The following is a 24,252-nucleotide window of genomic DNA, read 5'->3' as shown; positions in this document are numbered from 1 at the left end:
CTACTAAACAGCGTCATGCAAATTCTGCTTGAATCTCTTCTGACTGCATGGGAAACAAATTTAAAACCAAAACTAAATCAGTCAATTAAATCAGGGCCTAATTAGAATGAGCACTGAGGAGCAGCAGCAGCAGCTCCAACAGGTTTGACCCTCATACGCTGCAGTCTGCCGCCACCAGCAGCTCTCTGCTGCCTCCCTGTGTCACATCTGAAGACGTCCTCCCTTTAACTCTGACCAGACTCATTATAAACTGCAACACATGACCAGCAGCCCATGCAGACATGTATGTATACAACATATACTGTATGTCTCATTATCAAGAGTTATGGTGCTATATATGTTACACACAAGCAGATATATTATGATCACATATGTATGAAGAGGTAAGTTTATGGAGTATAGTAAAATGTATATTAGAAATACAAGATGAGTTGTTCTGTGTTTAACATGTTGCAATGCAAACTTATACTGTATGTGAACAATTTATAATCAATTTATATATGTATGTATGTATGCATGTAACAGTTCTCTGTGTCTATTTGTTTCTTATTCATTCCTCATTAAGTTTAAACATGTCTTATCATTCTGGGAAAGTGGTTTGGGATGGAAATATATTTACAGTATGTGACATTTGTCTACAATATTAGCACACACACATATTCATAATCAAAATGTTCCAACATCTGATTGGTTTTATACATACCCGAATTTTCACATTCATGTTTTATTCAATAGGCCTATGTGATATATGGAAAGTGGATACACGGACATATGGTACATTTGTGTGCGTGGGAGAAAACAGCATGTGAAAATGGCACTGAGATGAGCGACAGAAATTTAGTGAGTGCGGCAGATGCCAAAAATGTGAGTATTTCCTGTTTTTGTCTTCTTTTGTCCCCTTAAGATTTTTGTCCCTGGAGTAAGTCAGACTGGTGATATTGTCAGATTGTGAGAACTGAAAAGGTCATAGAAGTGTAAAAATGTGAATTGCTTTGGCCAATCTAATGACAAATGTATTAGCAGGTGGTTGTTACGAGAGAAACTCAATGAAAATCTCCAAGTGAGTTACACCAGCTGCTGAGTTTGGGAATCAATCCAACAATCTAATGTGAGGGGGAAATTAAAAATGACAATGGCAATAGCTGCTAACTTTATTTTTCACTAGATGAAAACAACATGTCAACCAAATTAGCCAATAACATATAAAGTGAGAGGATGAGGATAAGTAATTATATAGGCTACGCTATATTTGCACTTATCTCTAGTATTTTTTTTTATTTTAAATGCACTACTACCTCTTCTATTGCTTTTAAATATTTTATTTTATATTCTTGTAGGCCTACTTGTACTTTTATGCAATGACCAAAAGGTAGCTACATAAGAATTTCACTGTAATTTCTTGTAATTATATGTGACAAATAAAATAAAATAAATAAATATTACATTATTATAAAGTGTCCCCCGCTTCCAGGTCAGTTTTGAACTGTTGTATCTCCTTCACTTTGTTTGCCCTTGAGTTAAATCAACAGATCCCGGATCTGTTTAAGTGTCGTAAAAAAGTCGGACTTACTAACGTCAGCTCAACGAGTTTTATTAGTCTATTTTCACATTTTAATAAACTACAAACTAAAAAAAAATCAACAAATTAAATAAACATTTACGCGAGTATCATTGTTTTTCACATTTTATAATCTGTTTTGTGACGCAATGACGCAGAGCAGCGTTCGACGTCACGTCACTTTACGGCAGAGCATGCGGCTGGAAGCTGGAGGTCAGGGGTATGATGCAAAGACGAGTAAACTAATTTGTTAAGAAACAAACGGCGTTTTCTCTCGTTAAATCCGCCTCGGACACACACATACACACACACCGTGAGGACCGTCTCTGTCGGTGTCGGTGTCGGTGGATCCAGCAGCTCGTCGCCCCGAGTTACGTCCAGAGTTACGACACAGCTAACGTTAGCCAGGTAGCGTTAGCCTCCAGTTTTCTCTCCAGGTGAAACAAACAAACAGATAAAAACCATGGACAACAACTCGCAAGGATCGGGGGGGATGAAAGGAGGCCTCGGGGGTCTCTTTGGAGGCGGAGGACCGGAGTACTCCAACACGGAGCTGGCCGGTGTCCCCTGTAAGTGTCACCAACCTGCTGTAGCCTCGGTTAGCTTCAGAGCTAACAACGGTAACTTACATTCAGTTTTATGATATAACTGATGGTAACGATGTGTTATAATGTGATTTCAGTGACGGGAATGAGCCCTCTGTCCCCTTACCTGAACGTCGACCCTCGTTACCTGGTCCAGGTGAGATGAAGCAGCAGAGTTGTGTAGCAAATTCACGTCTTCGTTCATTTCTGTGACCTAAACTTGTTTTTTTGTTTGTTTTTTGTTTTCTTTCAGGACACAGATGAGTTCATTCTACCCACAGGTGCCAATAAAACAAGAGGGAGGTTTGAACTGGCTTTCTTCACCATCGGAGGCTCCTGTATGACAGGTAAGAAACAATGAAACACCTGCAACTTCCATAGTGACACACAGCTTCCTCATATTTTACATTTATATATGGTACAATGTAAATGCTGCAACATTTAGGCTATTAACAGATCAACAGAAAATGAATAATGACGTTTTAATAACTGAGCAATAGTTTTAGAAGTTTGAAGTTGTGGTAAATGCCATTATGCAAATAAATTACTTTCCATCACAGCAGATGAGACTAAAGTAATGTTTGTTAGAGCATGATGTAGCAACATTAGCTTGTGTTTATATGTTTTCAGCAAAATTGTCTTGATTTGTGTAAATTGTAATGCTTCAGCACACATTTGTATTAGGTAATAATATTTGTCCATGACAGTTTGAGGAAGTTCTACTCAAGACAGCTTCACCAAAGACAAACAATTGCATACATGCTCAAAACAGACATGAAACGTGGTCTTGGAGACACAATAACCAGCATATAAAACAATCAAAAACACAACAACACCCTCGTCCACAAGGAAATGCTTCTCCTCAGCTGGTTGCAAACATCTCATGGAAACTTTTCCTAAAGAAGTGAAGCTGTTATAGTGGCAGATCTATTTGGTTATTTGAAATTACACTTTAAATAATCATAACCTAAACAGAAATGGCTGAAAGTTTCTTTAGCTAATCATTCACCGCCGCTCTCTCTTTCTTTGTCCTGGCTTCAGGAGCAGCGTTTGGAGCGGTGAACGGTCTCAGGATGGGCCTGAAGGAGACGAGCGACATGGCGTGGTCCAAACCCCGCAACGTACAGTGAGTATTGAAACAAAGCTCCTCCTGTTGCAGCAGCCCGGTGTCTTGACCCGTCCTATAAGTAAATGTTTTTTCCTCGTCTCCACAGGATCCTCAACATGGTGACCAGGCAGGGTGCATCATGGGCCAACTCTCTGGGCTCAGTCGGTGAGTCAGAAAAAAGATCATAGGGACTTATGATAGATAGATAGATAGATAGATAGATAGATAGATAGATAGATAGATAGATAGATAGATAGATAGATAGATAGATAGATAGATAGATAGATGGATACTTAATGAATAAACATATGGCAGCAATACAAAAATACTTATAATATAATATAAAGAGTTTATTAAAGTGACTGAGGTGACTTGGTTTATTAGAATTAAATAAAAAAGTCAGTGCAGATTGATTGATTTTGGTTTTGTTGAGTTTCTTTCTTTTGAATCACAGTTTTCCTGCCCTTAACTAAACTTTGTGAATTCCTCTCTGCAGCGTTGTTGTACAGTGTTTTCGGCGTGGCCATAGAAAAGGCCAGAGGAGCAGAGGATGACCTCAACACAGTGGCTGCTGGGACGTTAACTGGGATGCTTTTTAAATCAGGAAGTAAGTTTTATTTTTTACGCCCTACTCGTATATCAGCCATCAGTGTGCGCTGTGTGTGTGTTTTAAGTATTTTCACATGTGTATTAAATCGCACAAGACGACATCTGGATTTCATAAGTCATCTGTTGAGAGTTCACAACCTCATCCAAAAACAACGACAAGTGAAATCATTAAATTTAAACAGCTAAAGATTATTTTCCTTTAATGGATAATCTGTGTAATTAATATATTATGTATATTATATTACATTTTCAGTTTATTTATCTAAAAAGTATTGAAGACGGCTTGTTTTATCCAGGCAACAGTCAGTTAAAGCTGCGCGATCTGCAAAAAACATCATATTGTGATTATTTGAGCAGATGTTTTGATTTTAGCGTGAAAGGTCACTACTTTTCATTTTAACTTCAAAAAAATACAAAGTTGTTGATGTGATTTTTGTTGGCTTTTTTACCAAACATGCTTGATTACAGCACATTTTGAGAATATTATATGGTCCAGAGTGTTTTCATAGCAACACACACATTTTATCTTCAGCGGAGAAAAAAAAATTGCAGCTTCTGAGATTTGGATATTATGTTTTTTTTTGTTTGTTTGCTTGCTTTTCAACGTTGCATTTAATTGCGCAGCTTAACTTGACAGTGTTATAAAATACAGGTAGGCTAAAACCTGTTGTGCTGCGGTTAAAAAGTCAGAATGATTTGCTTTTATATCTGTTTGTCAGATTGTTTCCACTCATCATCCTGCTCCTGTTGTGCGTTCACAGGTGGAGTGAGGGGTATCGCCCGCGGCGGTCTGGTCGGATTAGCCTTGTCTGGTGCCTACGCTCTCTACAACAACTGGGACCACCTCACCGGCTCCCCGCCCCCGTCCTCCAGGCTCTACTGACCCGTCACCTCGTCTTCATACTTCAACACCACCGGGGCCAAATATCTCCCTCAAGGACGCAGCCTTTCACCACAGGAATAAAGACTCTGGTCAAAAGCAGTGTGCTTGCTCTCCAGGGAAGTGTGAGGTGGCCCCAGTTCGCTGGTCCCCCCCCACCACCACCACCAACCAACACCACCGCCACTATTGAGACACTTTCCCTTCCTGGAGCTTTCTGGGATGCGTCTGAAAAAGAAGTTAAATTCCATCGTAATATTTATCCTCTGAGGTTTTCCTGTCGAGGGAAGTCCCACAGAGGCGTGTCAGCTGTTTTATCATTGTTGATCGGAGGCTTGTTAGTCTTAGTTTTTGAAATCAGTGAACCCGTGACATCGTAACGGGTGATGTACGTATATGATTTGTCAGACATCTGGTGTGAGCTTCACCACTGGACTGAAAGACTCTTCTGGTGCAGAAGAGCGAGACGTGCGAACGCAGAACAAAAACCTCTCGGTCAGTTCTACTCTTGTAATTTATTGAAGCGTGTCTGCGTGCGGCGGGTTTTGTTTTACTGTGTGAGAAGAAGTCGCTGTAAAGCTGTGCTGGAAGTGCATTAATTACTATTAATGTGTCTCCATTAAAGAAAAAAACAACTGTATCAAAAACAAATAAAAAAAAATTGGAAAGATTTTTTTTTGCTTTTCACCAGTTTTATTGGATGTAAAAGTAAAAACTAGGGTCCCAACTTTGCAAAAGTGTAAACTGTAGATTATGCTGTGTTATAAAATAATAATGGCACATTCAGAACGTCTATTTACAACTTGAAGTGGTTGTTTGCGTAGGTTCCAGAAATGGCGAAAACAAAAAAAACATAGCGTGGAGTCGTGTGTGGACGTCGGACGTAAAACGGAGCAGAGCTTATGTTTGCTGTCGGCGCTGAGTCAACGTGGTCCCGCTCAGTGCAGGAAGAAGTCCCTGATGCGTGTCGCCTCGATCCAGGGGATGTAGGCGGCGGTGCGGGTGAACACGCTGGGCTTGTTCTCCACGGTGCAGCCGATGGGCCCGAAGCTCACCACGCCGTGCACCTCCCAGCGGTCCCGCCCCAGCTGGCACAGCAGAGGGCCGCCAGAGTCGCCCTAAGAGGAGCAAAAGGAGGAAAGGAAACACACGACAACAACGCCATGTTTTAGTGATTGATTCAACCGGTTTGACAAGGTAAAAGGTCGGTTTATCCGGTGGTTCCTACCTGGCATGCAGCAGGTGGATCCTCTGTATCTCTGAACCCAGCACAGATCATGGAGTCGCGGACACGGTCGCCCCAGAATTTCTTCTGCCGGCAGGTCTTGAAGTCGATGATGGGGAGTCGAGCTTGGTTCAAGGCTTCAGCCAGAGACACGTTCTCCTTCCCACCTGGAAGATGTTTGACAGAGCAGATTGATAAATACATTTTTAGATCACAGCGATAGGGATAGTTCAACATTTTGGCAAATTTGCCCATTGCCATAATCCCTGTAGTCATAGCAGTAGAGTCATTACCTTTAATTGTCAGTGCGAGCTGTTTTTAGAACGGCGGAGCAGAGCCGTGAGCTGCTCAGAGCTACGCTACGGAGGCTCATGGGATTTCTTGGTTTCCCTCATCAAATACACAATCCAACAACTCCAAAACGCTCTGGTGGACAAGTTGTGACCTGCACATTCACCACGCTATGAGATAATAACAGAACGTTACCAGACAGAGTTGTTTTAGAGGTAAATTCATGCAAAACCGCTGATGCGCGTTCCCGTTTTTCAGCAAGCAGTCGCTGCATTTGCCTCTAAAACAACTCTGTCTTGTAACGTTTCCTGGACAGTTCCTCTCACAGACCGGTAGCTACTTGACTTTTCATCTAGTGCCAGCATCTTGTCAAAATCTTTATCATTTTCTTTTTATTTACATCATAACAAACAGAAAAAGGGGGAAAACAAAACAAATCAACACAAATACCACTGTTCTATTCATTTGGTCTATTCTTATGGTGGCACAAAGGATGTAATTATTTGTCATTCAAATTTGAAATTGAATCTAAATTGAATCCACTTTTTCAAATTTAACTTTATTTTATTCATTTGTCCAATTTGAAAATAGAAAATGCGTTGTGTATAAGTCAGACATAATTAATTAGCAGATAAATTTAGTGAAAAGTCAACACTACCAATTCAATATTGCATTGTGGTTAAATTTCAGATAATAACAGCATCTCTGTGCTTCCACACAAATTGACAAATTGATTTTAAACAAACTTTTTTGAGTAATAAAATCTTCAATATTCTAAATTTTAAGCCTTGAAAAACAAATTTAAAGCTGCACATGAACTCCTCCTCCAGATGCACCACCTCCTCTTCCTCCTCCTCCTCCTCCTCCTCCGTCCCCTCCCCCACTCACCCCGGGTGTCTCCCCAGCCCGTCACCCAGCAGTAGTGCCCCGGCTTCAGGCTGGTCTGCTTGCGCGGCAGGCAGGCGTAGCGGATGAAGTTGGAGGGGACGATGTCGGTGCCGGCCTTCACCAGGGCGATGTCGTAGTCCAGCTCGCTGTGAGCCGGATAACGGAAGTTCTCGTGCCGGTAGATCCTCTTCACCGGGAAAATCCTCTCCGCGGTCTCGGAGCGCTTCAGCCGGTGCTTCCCCAGAATGATCCTCCAGCTCCCGGCGTCCTCGGCTTTACCCCTGAGAGGCCCCGAGAGGTTTGAGTCACAGTCTAATCACAACTTCCACACACACTCAGACACAACTTAATGTTTTCTTACTTCTGGAAGCAGTGAGCGGCAGTGAGGACCCAGTTCTTATGGATCAGAGTTCCTCCACACACATGGATGTAGTGTTTACTTCCCCTGGGACGAACCTGGTCGACACAAAAACACACCTCAGTGAGTCTCAAGTTTTTTAACAACTGCTACAACACATTTCTGCAAAACTTCTCTACAAACTTGCTCCAGAAATGAGTTTTTTTTGCTTCTTCTAGAGGTTCAAAAGTCACAAACACTAAAACTTTGACTGTGACAAAAGGCAAAAATGACAAACACACAAATGAAAAACAGATTACAGTGTAAAAGTAGCCCAGAATCACACCTTTGTACTTTTCTAGTTGACTTGAAATGTAATGTTTTCCTCCATCACTTCTTTCAAATTTATGTTGGTTCCATCACCTCATCATCATATGTTTATTTAACAATTTATTCATTTCATTTTAATTTTGATATTCACCCTTGTCCGTATTGATTAAATTCAGTTTAAATTCTTTACTTAACTGAGTTTATTGGAAATGGTGTGACTGAGGTTGGCTTAATTTGGGGGGTTTTATTAAAATTTATAGCATCTGTGGTTAATTTTGACCATGATCACTACAATAATGCAAAGAGTGGCACAGCTGCAGTGGTTTCAAAAATAATATCCTCACTGAAAAACAATGTTTTTTTTGTGTATTGACCATCAAATTACAAAATAAATGGTAAAAGTCGACTGAATGTGGACTATAATGCAGATATTAGGTGATAATTTCATACTTTATGTTAAGTATTTCATCTTTTACTTTGATTTTTTTTTTTACTAAAATTGTACTAGTAAAAATACAAAAAACACAATAGAGCTCATATAAATAAAAATCTTGCATTTATTATTTTCAAAAGCATTTAAATCACAAATATTAATAACGCACACTTTACTTTTTCATCGTATATTGTTATATGGTTTTCAAGCATTTTGTTACTGTTTGATTACTACTGATAAAGATTGGTTTAAATATAAAGACTATATATATAGGCAGAATATAAATGTTGCACCTGATCAGGAACTAGTTTAATCTATAACAGTGCCTCATGTTTTACAAGATAATCATGTGTTTTATCTTTAAAAACAGTGTGATTGGTCCATGTGTCTTTTTTTTAAACCAAGTTTTACTAAACTCTGATTAGAGCTAAATCTCAGGTTAAATTAAACCCCACTGGTGAAATCCAGCCTCAGTGTCCGTGATTCCAGATCCTTTAAAAAAAACAAACAAACAAACAAACTGAACCTGATGTAGATTTACCTGCAGAGAGACCTGCCACGGCCACGAGTGAGGTCTGGCCTCGTTCCCAGACACGATCCGTTCGGCCATGTTGGGCTTGAAATAGGCCATCCCACAATCCTTGGGCCAGTCTAGGAGGAGAGAAGCACCACAGGTAAAAATACAAGGACAGACACGGGATCCTCCACGTTTTGTCACGTGTGTGTCTGTATGTGTGTGCGTTTTCCCCCTCACCCAGGTGGAGGACTTTGTGCTGTCGTCCGGGGGGCGTCAGTGTGTATGCGGCTGCAGGCAGCGACGCCTTGCTCAAGAGCAGCGGCAGCAGCACAGTCACCAGGAGGAGCAGAGGAGGAGGTCCCGGTGCAGCCATCGTCTTCCACAGAATCAGCCGCCGGCAAACACCACACGCTATTTATACCAGGCCGCAAGCGAGCACACACAGATGTCTGTACACAGGTACACATTATAGTACGCACACACACACATAACACAACACAACACAACTCCAGGGACAATGAGCAGTGTCACAACAAAGGACGAGCGCTGGATTGTTCTCCTGCAGCTCTGAGTTTCCACTGCAGCTGAGAGAAAAAAGGGGATTTCGGGTGCGTGCGGGCGGGTGGGGGTCCCATCAGCACTTTCACATACATATAGTATGGTCACGGTACACGGACATGCAACACAGGACAAAGGCAGCGCAGGCGTTGGTGTACACAAACAAACAACAAACAACACATTATGTCACATGCGTTACAGCGGTGACATAGTGACCTGAGCGTGACCTTTTTATCTTCGATATCCCACATCTAGTTCGACCTGTGTAAACATGACTCAGTAGAAAATACGTGAGACCGAACAGGGCTCGTTTGGACATTCACTCATGTTAAAGGTAGGAGGTTACACTTTATCGTAACTACACACTGTTGAGAGTTAGTTATTACGAAACATACAAATATTGTTTCTACTGAAGAGAGTGAAGGGAAATAATATATGCTGCTTTTGTGTTATTGTTATTAGATCTAACGCTATAATAATCATTTTTATTCTGGTAACACTTTGTAATAACTACACATTTTAAAAACATTCTTACTACACTGATGGTAATTATTATTATGTAATTTATAGACTCAGTTGTAAATGCTTAAAACTCTGGATCAACAAAATCTGATAAATGCTGAATCCATCATTAAGTAAGTATGAAAATACAAACTATAGATACATTATGCTTAACATTGTTATATTATTTATATATGTTAAAAAAAAACATATATATATATATGTTAAAACACATTTTGTTTCCCTACACTGTAAAAAAAAAAAACTGCAACAGAAAAATCCTGTAAAAAAAAAAAAAATCAAACTTTTTTAAAATAAAAATGTATTAATGTTAAAAGCTGGAGAAAACACAAAAACTTTTTTGCAGTTTTTCTCAATATATTTTATTAATTTTCTTTGTATTCTAAGCACAACTGTGGAATAAACTGATGAACAATTTAAGCCTCAGCCTTGTGAAATTTAACCACAACAAAAAAATCTGTAAAAAAAAAAAAAAAAAAAAAAAAGGTTTGAAATTCTACAGGATTTTCAGGACTTCTTATGACTGTTTTTTTTTTTTTTTTTTACACAGTGTACATAAGGAATAGTCCCAAATGAAACTGTTGACATTATTTTCTGGGACATTTCCACTAAAGCCCCTAAAAACCTGGTTAAATCAATCGTACAGTTTAACAATGTTCATATTCTTTACGATGGAATAAACAGATGAAGAGCGACCGCCTGCTCCAAACACACACGCACACACACATCTGTGAAAATATGACAACAGTAGCTGCAGTGGAAGCCACTAGCGAGCTGAGCTGTTTTCACTGTGGTGAATGAGAGAGAATGTGCCCGCTCATGTGAATGGCAGCGCCTGAATGGTCACATCTCTGCACCGTGGTGGTTCACCAAGTTTACGTACAACTCCGCTCTCTCCCTGTGTGTGTTTTTGAGTTCAGTTAGTTTGGGAAGAAAGGGGACGGTTTGGGTCAGAGAGAGGGAAGAGTTCAGACTCAGTTGGGTGTTTTTTTTTTGTCCTGCTTAGAAAATCCCTCGGATGTGAAGGTTAAAAACATCAGAACCAAAAAAAAACTCGCTCCTCATACACTGATCACTATTTTCTTTGGGTTTTTTGGTGTTTTATTCAAATTTATAGCATCTATAGTTAAATTTGACGAGTCACACAGTGTAAACAGTTTGAAAACAGAAACTGGACTGAATTTGAGCTCAAAGATGAGGTATTTTATGTAAATGAGGTCTATACATAGTTGTTTTTACTGTGTAATGTCTCCCTGTAACAAACTCATCAATCACTCAAAAACCCTGTATCTTATCAGGCTTTAATATATGATAATAAATAACATAAATTAACATACAGAAATATGAAAAGCTTTTGCAATTAGTTGTTTATGTTTTTCTTTTTATAACAATGTCCACAAATGAAACAAAAACTTGCAGAACAACAGAAATACAAAGACAGATTCTGGTTTTATTGAACATCTACATTAACAAACGTGTTGGTGGTTGTTTTTTCTAAACAGTGGAAACAGAGAAAAGTTGTCTAAGAGTTCATCTGCAGCTTTTTTTTTTACTCAACGATGAAAATAAAATCTAGACAACAGCAGGATAAGAGTTTGTTATAGTCGATGATGGATTGATCAGCTATTGATAACCAATGGGCTTCACTCGATCAGTTCGCTGCCTTCCTGGAGCCTCCGCACCAGCCCGTCCTCAGCGACCGGATCACACTCTTCTTGCGGCTGAGCGCTCCGCCACGCGACGACGGGGACTTTGGGTGGCTGCTGCCTTCCTCGCCGTACACCTCCTCCTCTTCTCCTTTGGCGTCTTCTCCTTCTGCTCTGCTGATCTTCCGAGCAGCTTCCACCGTCTCCTCCTTTTTGCCTCCTCCTCCTTCTCCTCCTCCTCCCTTCTTCTCCTCCTCCTCCTCCATCGGCTCCTTTCCTCCCTGTGGCTCCGCGGCCTCCACGCCCTCGGCCTCCGATGACGCGGCGACCACAGGCGGCGGGTTCTCGGGCTCAGCAGGAGCCAAGGCCTTCATCACCACGCTGGATACGATCGGCGGCTTCGGAGCTTTCTTCTTCTTCGAGGAGCGCCTCGGGGGTCGCGGGCTGTTCTGCAGCTCCAGATGTTTCTTTATGGCCGTGCACAGCACCTCTGGATCCACCGACGCCCCGTGCACCTCCCACGTCATCCCGTCCTCGTCCCACTGCACCTGCTTCATGCTGCTCCGCCTCCCCAGCTCGTCCCGGTCTTCGCCCTGGATCTTCAGACAGGACCTCCTCCTCTCCAGGTCGTGGAAGGAGTTGGAGGAGTCGACGTCCCAAGTCGGGTCGTCCCCTCGTTCCTTCTCCTTCTCCTTCTCCTTCTCCTCCTCCTCGCCGCTGCTGCCCGCGAACATGCTGGAAGACGGGGACACCAGGTTGGAGGCGGACCCCACGGACGACTTCAGGTTGAGCCTCGAGCCGGGAGGAGACCCCAGGATGGAGTGTGAGCCCGTGGCGGACACGTCCCTCCTCAGGTCCCACCAGGAGGCGATGGGAGAGACCGTCTGCACCTCCGCGTCCACCAGCTCCAGCCGAGACGTCACCGTACCTTCCTCCGTCTTCGGGGCCTCGTCGTCGTCGTCGTTGGTGATGGTGCTGGTGGTGGTGATGATGCCGTCTCTGCACCGGCAGCAGCGTTCACCCAACGGCGAGTCGCTCAAGGAGGAAACAAGCGGCGACCTCCAAGTTCGTCCTGCTGGACAGATCAGCTCCGACTGCCACGGGAGCTCAAGACGACAAACAGAGGCTCCTTCTCCTCCTGGTTCTTCTCCTGGTTCTCCTCCTGGTTCTCCTCCTGGTTCTCCTCCTGGTTCTCCTCCTGGTTCTTCTCCTGGTTCTTCTCCTGGTTCTCCTCCTGGTTCTTCTCCCTCTCCTGGAGGAGGAGGAGGAGGCGTCGACGTTTGCTTTGGACTCTCCTCTCCTCCTCCTCCTTCTGGTAGCTCTTGGTCTCCAGGATCGTTTGGTTCCTCCTCAACGAGACTCCCAACTTCTGACGGTGGCGCGTCGGTTTCCGCTAAACTAACAGAAGACGGGATCGGCGAGGGGAACTGGAAAGTGAGTAGATTGTTCTCCAGGAAGCTCTCGTCCTCCGTGGTGGCGGCGGCGGTGAGCTGGAGCGGGTCGGGGGAGGTCGACGGCGGCACGGGCGAGAAGCTGTGAGGCGGCAGGGGCGAGGGCGCGGACGAGGACACGGGCAAGTCCTCTTCCCGATCCGTGCACATGGCGAGCGGTGAAGCCGGAGGCGGGAGGAGATCTGGAGGCGGTAGGAGAGTCGGCGTCTGCAGCGGGGAGACGAACGGCGAGGGAGTGGTGGGCGAGGTCAGTATGGACATGGGGGAGCTGGGTGCAACCGACTCCTGGCTCCACAGGCTGCAGGGACGCGAGCTCCCTCCTCTCCATATGATCGTGTCTGGCGTGCTGCTGCGGCTCTGCGTGCTACCGCTGCAGACGCTCCAGCGCTGCACGTCGGCGAGCCGCCCGCCGTTCAGGTTCTGGGCCGAGAGCGGCAGCTGGTTCTGGCTCTGGTTCTGGTTCTCCCACATGTGCGGATACATCTGCTGCAGCAGCGCCGAGTTCTGCTCCGAGTGCGTGCTGGCGCTGGAGCTGCGCCGCAGGCCCATCCGGGTCCAGGCCGGGTCCCGCTTGTGCGGCGGGCCCGTCGCCGTGACTACGTCCATGGAGCTCTTCGAGAGGGAGAAGATGGGCGCCTTGTCGTCGTCCTCCTCCTCCTCCTCCTCCCGCCCCAGCAGCCCGGCCTTGCTGCTGGAGCAGGACGCCGACTGACTGACGGAGCAGGAGACCCGCTGGTAGCTCTCCGACGCCGGGCGCCCCGGCCTCGCCATGGCAACACCAGCGACCTGCTGAAACAGAGACAGTTGAATTCATCCGTAAACTTACAGTATCGTAATAGATTATTCTGGGTTCGGTAGCTGCAACTGGGCTCAGTTTAGTAATGAAACCTGCTGTTGTTGCTGTGTTTTGAGCTCTCAGGGTCACCGTAGCAACCGTTAGCTGCTAACAAAGACGCTAATCATCAGTGTTGCCAGATTGGGCGGTTTTCCACCCAGTTGGGCTACTTTTGATTTCATCAGAGTAGTGATGGGTGCCGATACTCGGTAATGGAACCGGTGCTGACGGTAAACGGTAACCAGACCGAAAAGCAACACAGATTTCGGTGCTTCATTTCGGTGCCATTGAACCTCCCGCCCCCTAAGCTCTGTTGCTGTGTGGCGCTACACGTGTCGTCATGTCAGTTTTTGTTGTGTGCGGCAGCTCAAGCAGAGTTTTTTTTTTAATTGCCTATTTATTCAGCTGCGGCGGTGTGTCCGGTGTTATCACAGTACATGCAAAACTTTTTTTTCATCAACTGATCCACGGACCACTTGCGTGTCGATCCATGGAGAGCGGTCCAAACGGATCACGGATCAACAACGATCAGTTGCACCACTACCTGTCCAGTCCTCTGCTCCACTCACATGCTCTGTTGTTTTTATTATGATAATTATGACAGTTATTTTATTTTTTTATATTGGTTAATTTTTTTTCTCAGTTTTGGTTATATTTATATTAGGCTATTTAAATTAATATTGTGTTCAACTTGCATGTCACAAAACACCTTAAAAATGAAAAGGCACTGTTTTGGGACAAAGTTGGTATGTTTTCCATTCTTTAAGCACCGGTTTGGGAACCATTTCAAAAGTACCGGTTTGGCACCGGTATCGGATAAAACCTAAACGATGCATTGGGCAGGTGGATGAAATTTGGGCTGCTTCAAATTATTTATTCACTAGTAAGTCTGACTGAAACCCTGAAGCTTCGTGTTGGGGTGCCGTCCATCCTGCTCACTATACATTATCGCACTTATTACACATCTTACTAGTAAAATAAATAATTTGAGACACAATGTTGATCAAAATACGATGTAGGCTTGGTCTATTTTAGCTTAGCATAAAGACTGGAAACAGAGGGAAACTGCAGCCTAGCACCCTGTCCTCACTGTGACCCTGTAGAAACTTCAAACTAAAATACGTTTTAATATTTTAATTATTGTAAATATCAAATTAACAAAATATAAGATTGTCAGTGAGTGTCGGTAACTGTCAGTTACTGTTCAATCTTCTCCAACCTCCTCTATTCTTTTCTTTTCTTTTCTTTCTTTGCTCAGTCAGGACACACACACACATATGCACACACACACACACACCAACACACCCACACATTCACAGGCACTCCCAGATTAGCCTAATGAGATTACACAATCCAGATTATTTGATTGTTAGAGATAAAAATGTGGATTGATTGAGGCGGATTTACGGGAGCCTCTGGCCAAAGTTCACAGAAGACAAAAAAGCACAAGAGACAAAGAGATATAGAAAAAAATGGATAATAAGGAGTTATAATAAATATTACTTTTGATATAATTTTATGTACATTTACCTTTGTGTTTATGACTTTAAAACTGAGATTATTCAGATGCTCCTCTCTGATCAATGCTATACACACATGAATCATAGTAATATTAAAATGTTGAATTCACTCCTGTCCCAAACTGACAGTCCTGTTTCAGCCACAGTTATTTTATTATTTGTCCATACAGAAAAAACAAATAAACAATCCTTCTAATTAACATATCTGATGTTTATTTAAATGCAAATGTTCAGATAAAAGAGAAAAACCAGCTCTCACCTGTGAGTTAATGAAGCCTCGTGGCCTGTTCTGCCCTCTGCCCCGACCACAGAGCAGGTGGAGTTAAATGGCGTCTCTCCTTCCTCGTCCCCTCATCCCTCACTCTCTTCCTCAGTCACACACTAAGAAGATCAACTTCTCCGTCTTCGGCCGCTCTCACCGCCTGAAAACACACTCAGTTTTCTTTTCCCCGGACTCGAGCTCCTGCTCCGTCTGTTCTCTCTTCACCGGACGTCATGTCAGAGTTGGCGTCAGAGTGAATAAGGGGATTTCTCTCTTTGTCTGTGGTTGTGTGCATGTGCAGGTGTGTGTGTGTATGTGTGTGTACGTGTGTGTGTGAGCGGGCCATCCCTCTGTCTTTAGCTCTGAGGATTAATTGTGATCTCATTAGCTGCCGTCCAATCTCTGGACAGGCAGAGTGTGTGCACATGTGTGTGTTAGTGAAACAACAGTGGGAGGATTAGTGGCTAATGAGCATTTTGATCTGAGTTAAGATCAGATCAGCTGTCAAGGCTGTTATAATATACGTAAATAAACAAGTAAGGAGGGAATGACCCTTTAAGTAAACATAACATGACATGGGCATTTGCACATGAGTGGAAAGAAAAATACACAATCATCTGTAATCTATATAAACAGAGTCTATGTTATTGGAGTGTAATATTATTTATGTTTATATTGTTTATTACAATTGATATACATATAGTATTTTACATTTCATTATATTCTATCCCATACATTTTATTTTATCATGGTTATATATTTCAAATTGAGCAATGTAACAAAACAATATAAAACAGCATATATTGCAAAAATGTCTTGGAAAGACACTAATCCGCCTTTTATCATAGGTTTCATATATATTTTTTACAATACATTTATTATTTTCATAACTTTTATGTGCTTTAATTTATATGCACATGCATGCCATATATAGAAATTAAATAGATGTACATATATTACAACTGTAACTGTAAGTAGGCCCTACATGTAATTCAAAAAGGGCTAAAAGAGTGTTTTGGTCCTTTAAAGGTTCATGAGTGTGGTGTGATAACAGTTTGGTGAGAATCAGCCAGATGTGACTCCCACACTGTAAAACGCGGTCGCTGTAATAACTTTAGCAGTGGGAGGTATCTTCAGCTTCTTCACAGTGACAAAGACAAAGACATTTTACCTCCTGCTGGTGTGAGAACCGGAAAAAAAAACACTCCTCTATGGCAGGTGAGCACAAACTTTACTCTGTTTAGCACAAACTGGACCTCAGGCGTTATTTGTTTGCATGTTTGCATGTCTATCTGCTCAGACCAGGGGTCGGTGCTGGCTGTCGGTCTGTCTGCTGGCTTCCTGTTGCCGCTGCTGCTGCTGCTCATGGGTCTGATGGTTTTCTGCCTGTGGAGGAAGAAGAGGAACCATCAGCGTCAATACCAGGAGCTGCTCTCCACCGCACCCTCAGTACCAGCAGCACCAGCATGCTCTGCTCCGGTCATCCTAGTCTCTCAGTGCTCCTGGGCCACGTTAGTAAAAGACATACATCAAACATTTAAATATATTTTGATTTATTCTATTTTATTAACCAGAATCTGCAAAGTAGCCTACTAACTAGTAAAAATTTAAACCAGCTGATTTGAGTCTGTTATCAACATAGTTTGTGTTTTAAGAGTCAGGTCTACCAGTGTTGCACTTCTGCTCTACGTTTGGTGACCAGACTAAACATTTTGTAATTTTTGTGTCAAAGTACGGTGGCCCTGAGGGCTCAGTGCATTGCAGCTCATAAGGAAACACATGCAAAGATACAATATGCTTGAAATTCTGAAAACAATATCATCAATTAGACAAACACATTCACAAAACCTTACAACACAACAAAAGTGTTTCCGGGGACATAAAAAAATTGACGGACCAGGCCGGGTTAGCAAAGCTACTTGACTTTAGAAACTGTGAAGTGTGTAAACTCTGTAAATGTAAAATAAAAAGGTCAATATCCATCATTGACGTCGAGTATCTCTGTGTGACAGGCCCAGTGAGATCCCGTTCACTCTGCCTCCTCGTTTCACTGCACGAAAACATGGCGACGTGGAGAAGCAGGAGGAGGTGGAGATGAGATTGGAGACACGGCGGGACATCCTGGCTCATCGCGGGTCCCTCTCGGTGCAGAGTGAGTCTCTACAGCCTCTGATTTTGACTCCATATCATTTAAAGGGATAGTTCAACATTTTGGCAAATTGGCCCATTGCCATAATCCCTATAGTTTTAGGAGTAGGTTTGTTACCTTTAATTGTCGGTGTAAGCTGTTTTTAGAACGGCGGAGCAGAGCGGCGAGCTGCTCAGAGCTACGCTACGGAGGCTAATGGGATTTCTTGGTTTCCCTCATCAAACTCATCAAATACACAATCCAACAACTTCAAAACGCTCTGGTGGACAAGTTGTGACCTGCACATTCACCACGTTATGAGATAACAGAACGTTAGGAGACAGAGTTGTTTTCGAGGCAAATGCAGAGACTGCTTGCCGATGGGAACGCACATCAGCGGTTTTTCATGAATTTACCTCTAAAACAACTCCGTCATAACGTTCTGTTATTATCTCATAGCGTGGTGAATGTGCAGGTCACAACTTGTCCACCAGAGCGTTGTGGAGTTGTTGGATTGTGTATTTGATGCGTTTGATGACAGAAACCAAGAAATCCCATTAGCCTCCGTAGCGTAGCTCTGAGCAGCTCGCGGCTCTGCTCCGCCGTTCTAAAAATAGCTTGCACCGACAATTAAAGGTAATAAACCTACTGCTATGACTACAGAGATTATGGCATTGGGCCAATTTGCCAAAATGTTGAACTATCCCTTTAATAGACAAAATAATCAATTGATTAATTGATCGGATGTCCCCCTCAGGCTGGTTCCCTGTGGGGACGGTCCTGGCCGGTCTCTACTCGGTCCCTCCCCTGAACCAGGTGGTGGCCCCGCCGCCCGGCATGGCCACCCGCCTCTGCTTCTCCGTGGAGTACCGGCACGGCGGCGAGCAGCTCATGGTCTCCTTGCTGCGCCTCGGTAACCTGCCTCCGCGTTTCCACGGCAACGTCACGCTGGTGGAGCTCCGGCTCCTCCCCGACGACCGGAGGCCCCGTCAGGCCAAGGCCCGAGGCACCGGGCCCGACCCCGAGTTCAACAACTGCCTCATCTTCCAGGTGAAAGCTTACAAACAGGAAATGATGTCACTGGGGATAATAATTTACATCATAACCATCAATTAAAAAATCGGATTTAAAAGCAAATAAATAACAAAATAAACAACTATGATTATTATAACGTTCAATAATGATAAAAAGCTGCTATTTCACTTTTGAAGGCACTTTTTGTTTCCATATGAAAAGCTTCATCTGCAACTTTAATACACCTATATTTGGTAAATGTGTCCGTACTGAGGAAACTGTGTGTGTGTGTGTGTGTGTGTGTGTGTGTGTGTGTGTGTGTGTGTGTGTGTTTCCTCCTCAGGTGTCAAGAGTGTGTGTGTCGCGCAGCACCCTGAGTGTGTGTGTGCTGAGTGTGGATCAGCAGGGGAAACGTCACGCAGTGGGCAGAGTGCTGTTCCCTCTGGAGGGGGAGCTCGGCCAGGCCGGCAGGGTGCTGTGGAGAGACCTGGAGACCGAGGACGACACACAGGTAACACACACACACACACACACACACACACACACACACACACACACACACACACACACACACACACACACACACACACACACACACACACACACACACACACACACACACACACACACACACACACACATCCCAAAACCTCTCAGTATATCTGGCTTCCACAAGTCAGAATAAAATTAATCAAAGAAAACAGCAATCCAGGTAAATCCAGGTTAAAAACATTTCTGTAAGTCCTCAAGTCCTTGTTTTAATACAAATCAGTATTTCTTGCCACAAACTCATATTTTATGCTCTCTTTTAGTCTAGTTTTTACTTTTCCTATAGCCTACTTTCTTTTGTTATTTTTTCTTGCTATAATTGTATGTTTATTGTTTTTAATTTTTACTATTTGGGATTTTATCCATATCATTACACACTGAAGTTGCACCACATCTGCAAATGATGCGATGTGTTGCTTTTATTTAAATTTTTTTTTAAATTGTATGTCTTTATGTGGTGTCCAATTCTTACTGTTAAATGTTATGTTTTTATGTGAAGCACACTGAGTTGCCCCACAGTATGAAATGCGTTACGGTATATAAATAAAGCTGCCTTTCCTTGCCATAAGCACACACGTTTTTGATTTATATGCAGTTTTAATAAACTAACATATGAAATAAATAAATAGCATTACCATATATGGTTGCAACATGATCATGCAGGCATTTTATTATATGTACATAATGCAAATGTTACCACTGTATATTACATCTTCATTTATCCAAAGGATGTATATGTGGTGGTTGTGGCAACATAACTATATGTCCTATATTATATCACAGTATGAGTGAGGCTGGTAATTGGCTGTGTCCTCCCTCTCAGTGTTCGGAGCTGGGTGATGTGCAGGTGTCTCTCTGCTACAGTCCGACTCTGCAGCGCCTCTCGGTGGTGGTTGTGAGGGCCCGAGGTCTGCAGCCGCTCACAGCAACAGGTAGGGGTCAGAGGTCAGGGGTCGTCCAGGTCACAGAGGAGGAGGAGGAGGAGGAGGAGCATGTTTCCAGTGTAAATAATTCAGCATCAGGTGTGTGTGTCCAGGTGAGTTTACAGATCCACGCTCAGGTGGTGAAGATCAAACGCAGCTGTGCGGTGAGAGGTGGCAGCGACCTGCACTTCGACCACAGGACGACCTTTAAACTCCGCTCGCAGCACCTGGACGAGGCCTGTCTGAGGGTCGAGCTGCAGCAGCCGAATGACGTCCGCTCAGGTCAGAGGTCAACGTGGTGTTTTATTATATTATCTGTAGAGAGGCGGTGCTGTTGTGTTGTGTTGTCAACGTGTTTGTTTACTGTATGTCTCCGTGATGTTTGTCCCAGAGCCTCGCCCTCCTGCCCAGCTGGGAGTCGTCGTGCTGGGGCCCTTCATGTACGCCAGGGGCCCGCAGCTGCAGCACTGGATGGACATGGTCAACACGCCGCAGGAGCCGGTCAAGCAGTGGCACAAACTCTGCAGGGCCACTTAGCCCAGAATCATTTACACATATTGTAAAAAGAAATAAAATATACTGTTGCAAAACCTGAAGAATCCTTGAGTTCCTTCACTGGGAATAGTCCCAGGTTACATCATGTTTAATTCTATAAAATATTAACTTTATATGTTAAATTTTCAAAGTGAATATTAACATTAACATGCCCTAACTTATGTTTACAAACTGTTTCAAGTCCTTGACCTTTGGAAAAGCTAATTGTTGTTTATGAAATAACATTCAAACTGATATTCTGATGTCTTAATTAAGACACACAAAAGTTGAAATCATACTGTGGATGTCAAAAATATATGTCTTGGATCCATCCATGTTCTGTAGTTTTAGTATAAATTGGTAAAACTATATATGACACATAATACATCAGTGGTAATACCCTGTAAATAAACAGAGCACACGATGTTAACACTGTTATAACTTAATAACAGATAAAATAGTCAAGACATCTTTTGTAATCAATTCAGGGCATCAATAGTCAAGTTATTGTTCCAGAAAACTGTCCTGGTGTGGGGAAGAGTGGTAATAATTTGGTTTTAATAAATGCAGATATTAAAATCCCAGTTACATTTAATGTCCTGTACATGTTTACAGCTTTTTGGAGCTGAGAAAGAAGTGTCGTTCCTGGGAATTACATCTCTTTGAAACCAGATTTTAACATGTTATAATCCACTTGTTTCCGTGTACAGCTCCATTGTGTCCAGCAGGTGGAGACTTCCTCCTTCACGTCAGTCGGAGCAGCCGCAGTTTGAACCAACGAGCGTGAAGCAGGAAGTGAAACCTGGCAACATGGACACCGACATGGATCAGTGTTGATGAGACTATAGACCCGTGTTCAGTCACAGAGGTGGTTTTATCTGTTTCTATCTGTTGTGGCGCCATGAAGATAAACGAGAACACTTTACTGGAGGGACACAGTGTTGTGTTGGTCCCTTATAATGCAGAGCACGTGCCCAGGTAACAGCTGATTAGTCTGATGTGTTTATTTTTTATTCAGTCATGAATTTATCTCTGCTGTCATTTGTTCCCCTTGTTATTGTTATGCTTAACTTTTCCTTACTTTGTGTTTTTATTGTTTTAAATCCAACACTTAACCCTGGCTGATGGAGTTTCTGTTAAATGTAGTTTGCAATGCAGTTTGTCACATCTGTGTTCACAGACTAGATCAATACAGATTAGACAGTAATAATAATGTTGACAAAAATAATGATGATGATGATGATGATGATGATGATGATGATGATGATGGCCATAATTGTACTAATGATCTTTATTGTGGAACATTTGAATGTAAAAACTCAAATCAAAGTGATAAGAGGCTTTGAATCAGGTTGAAAGAGGATTTTCCACCTTTCTTTCTTTCTTTCTTTCTTATTCATCTCTCTACTGTATATTCGTCAGGTATCATGAGTGGATGAAGTCTCCTGAGCTGCAGCAGCTGACGGCCTCAGAGCCGCTGACCTTGGAGCAGGAGTACGACATGCAGAGGAGCTGGAGGGAAGATAATGACAGTGAGGCCTCAGTAATAACACGCACTAATATAAAAGCTCAGAGTTAAATCGGCTTGTTCATACGTTCAGGTCGTTATCCTTTAGATTTGTTAAAAAGCAGAGCTGTTTGTGTTGTTTGTGTTTCATTTTTGCCAGAGTGCACATTCATCATTCTGGACAAGCAGCAGTGGGCGGCGCCCGGTGTGAAAGAGGAGCAGTGCATGGTGGGAGATGTCAACATCTTCCTGACTGACCCCACAGACACATCCTTAGCTGAGCTGGAGATCATGATAGCAGGTGGAGATGATGCAAAATCACATAAAATGGTTTTAAAACATCAAACAAAAAAAAAATTCAGATAATCTAATGAAGTTTTTTGTTTCTACTAGAGCCCAGTTACAGAGGGCGAGGCATCGGGAAGGAGGTGACACGCATGATGATGAGCTACGGTGAGTTATTATAACACTGTGGCAAAAAGCAACTGCACCAACTTACACCTGAAGTTTTTCAGTAAAAAAAAAAGCTTTTGAGTAGAAGCCGGGTGATTCTGATCAGTGTCGTTGTCTTGTCTTTCACCAGGAGTCACCAAACTCGGGGTCAAAAAGTTTCAAGCCAAAATCGGTCTGGACAACGAGGTCAGCATCGGTATGTTCAAGAAACTCGGCCTACAGGAGGTAAGAAGATCAGGTGTGTGAGAGAGAGAGGCCTGAGCACGGAGAAGCTTTGTGAAATTGATCTAATTATCATCCCTGTGTGCGTCAACAGGTGTCGGTGTGTCGAGTGTTCAAAGAGGTGACTCTGGAGATGACGGTGGATGAGTCGGTTCGGACGAAGCTGCTGGACGACACGAGATTCATGAAGGAGAAGGACTACACTCAGACCTGCAGCAACGGACAGGAAGAGGTTTCACAGTGAAACATCCTAAAGACTTGAGGCCATTAAGAGGATCATGTTTCTGATAAGGTGACAGCACCCAGAGGAAACAGGAAAGCTGCTTTTCAACATCTTGATCTGTCTGCGATGGAAATGATTGAACCCTTTCAATCAGCATTCACACCAGGTCAAATGACTCAGCAGAAGACACAGGATTTTATCTACAGTATAAACTCTGGTGAACACACTCATTTTGGCCACTTTTCTGCAGTAAAAACTTTCAGACGCACCTGTCACCGGTCCAGCATGAGCCTGCTAAACCAGAAACACCACAGCTGCATCATGGTATCAGAGGGTGAAAGAGTGAGTTACAGCCCAGAAATAAGTTTAAAAAATCACACAATCAAGGACACTTTTACAGGAGGAACCAGATGTGACAGATCTGTTTGCATGGTGATTGTGGAAAAGAGACTAAAACTTTTGAGTATCCCTGTTTTTAGAAACCCGATTTTGTTACCCGGAGAACTGTGGCATGTATACGCCTTATCCTGGTTTCTGACAGCAAAACAAACATGGCGGCGGCAAACCGACCGTTCACACTTTTGGAGTGGGAAACGGAGCTTTGTCTTTTGATAATGAAAGAATTAGACATTGTTCAATGTTTCGATGGGGAAAAAAAGCACTGAAACACTCAGCTGTTTAAGTCAATGTTTTCCAGCACATACTGTACTGACCCTAATTGCCGTTTGTGTTGTAAAAAGTAAACACCACATGCGCCCGTGCAAATAAGATGCAATTGTCAGAAACCGGGACACTGGTATTTGTCATGTAAACAGGGATATGAATAACCAACCAGGTTTCTCTATGTTCATGTGAACACAGTATCCCGATAATGATCATTACCGGGAACATGCGCAACACTTTTTCTTTATGTCTCTGCACATGTTAAACAAACAGGCTGCAGCTCGTTCTTTAAGTGTGCTGGTCGATGCCGGACTGGATGTTTCTCCCTGTAAGTGCATATTTTTCAAAATGTGTGCCCAAAGTGTCTTTTTAAAATTAAAAACCACAGGAAGAAGGGAAGCTTTATCTTGCACATTAAAGGCCACAAAGTAACATTAAATTGGCAGTTTCCCCTAAGACACTTTTAATGGGGGAAATGTACT

The 24,252-nt window shown here is 43.1% G+C and overlaps 4 protein-coding genes across 4 annotated transcripts; 3 read left to right on the top strand and 1 right to left on the bottom strand.

The window, feature by feature from the left end:
• The first annotated feature begins 1,744 nt into the window (after nucleotides 1-1,744).
• Nucleotides 1,745-5,406, top strand: timm23a (translocase of inner mitochondrial membrane 23 homolog a (yeast)). Its single transcript, XM_083993768.1, has 7 exons — nucleotides 1,745-2,127; nucleotides 2,241-2,299; nucleotides 2,396-2,489; nucleotides 3,184-3,268; nucleotides 3,357-3,415; nucleotides 3,747-3,857; nucleotides 4,621-5,406. Exons 1-7 carry the CDS (start codon nucleotides 2,022-2,024, stop codon nucleotides 4,740-4,742), a joined length of 636 nt encoding a protein of 211 aa, XP_083849894.1. The 5' UTR covers nucleotides 1,745-2,021; the 3' UTR covers nucleotides 4,743-5,406.
• Nucleotides 5,407-5,621: 215 nt separating this feature from the next.
• On the bottom strand, nucleotides 5,622-9,206 carry LOC311002664 (elastase-1). Its single transcript, XM_083994085.1, has 6 exons — nucleotides 8,998-9,206; nucleotides 8,785-8,894; nucleotides 7,505-7,599; nucleotides 7,144-7,424; nucleotides 5,968-6,131; nucleotides 5,622-5,857 (listed from the first exon to the last, which is right to left on the bottom strand). The coding sequence occupies exons 1-6, from the start codon at nucleotides 9,131-9,133 to the stop codon at nucleotides 5,678-5,680; spliced, it is 966 nt and encodes a 321-aa protein (XP_083850211.1). The 5' UTR covers nucleotides 9,134-9,206; the 3' UTR covers nucleotides 5,622-5,677.
• A 411-nt stretch (nucleotides 9,207-9,617) lies between these two features.
• On the top strand, nucleotides 9,618-20,705 carry syt15 (synaptotagmin XV; the record flags this gene model as incomplete). The annotated part of the gene is made up of 8 exons (XM_083994084.1): nucleotides 9,618-9,652; nucleotides 16,855-17,065; nucleotides 17,567-17,706; nucleotides 18,440-18,732; nucleotides 19,040-19,207; nucleotides 20,069-20,177; nucleotides 20,268-20,450; nucleotides 20,560-20,705. Exons 2-8 carry the CDS (start codon nucleotides 16,920-16,922, stop codon nucleotides 20,703-20,705), a joined length of 1,185 nt encoding a protein of 394 aa, XP_083850210.1. The 5' UTR covers nucleotides 9,618-9,652; nucleotides 16,855-16,919.
• Nucleotides 20,706-21,502: 797 nt separating this feature from the next.
• Nucleotides 21,503-23,527, top strand: nat9 (N-acetyltransferase 9). The gene is made up of 6 exons (XM_083994016.1): nucleotides 21,503-21,680; nucleotides 22,125-22,234; nucleotides 22,370-22,510; nucleotides 22,603-22,662; nucleotides 22,793-22,887; nucleotides 22,979-23,527. Exons 1-6 carry the CDS (start codon nucleotides 21,604-21,606, stop codon nucleotides 23,126-23,128), a joined length of 633 nt encoding a protein of 210 aa, XP_083850142.1. The 5' UTR covers nucleotides 21,503-21,603; the 3' UTR covers nucleotides 23,129-23,527.
• Nucleotides 23,528-24,252: the final 725 nt, after the last annotated feature.

The sequence above is a fragment of the Trachurus trachurus genome (assembly GCF_905171665.1).
Source record: "Trachurus trachurus genome assembly, chromosome: 19".
In the NCBI taxonomy this organism is placed as follows: Eukaryota; Metazoa; Chordata; class Actinopteri; order Carangiformes; family Carangidae; genus Trachurus; species Trachurus trachurus.
This window is presented reverse-complemented; position numbering and strand designations above follow the sequence as displayed.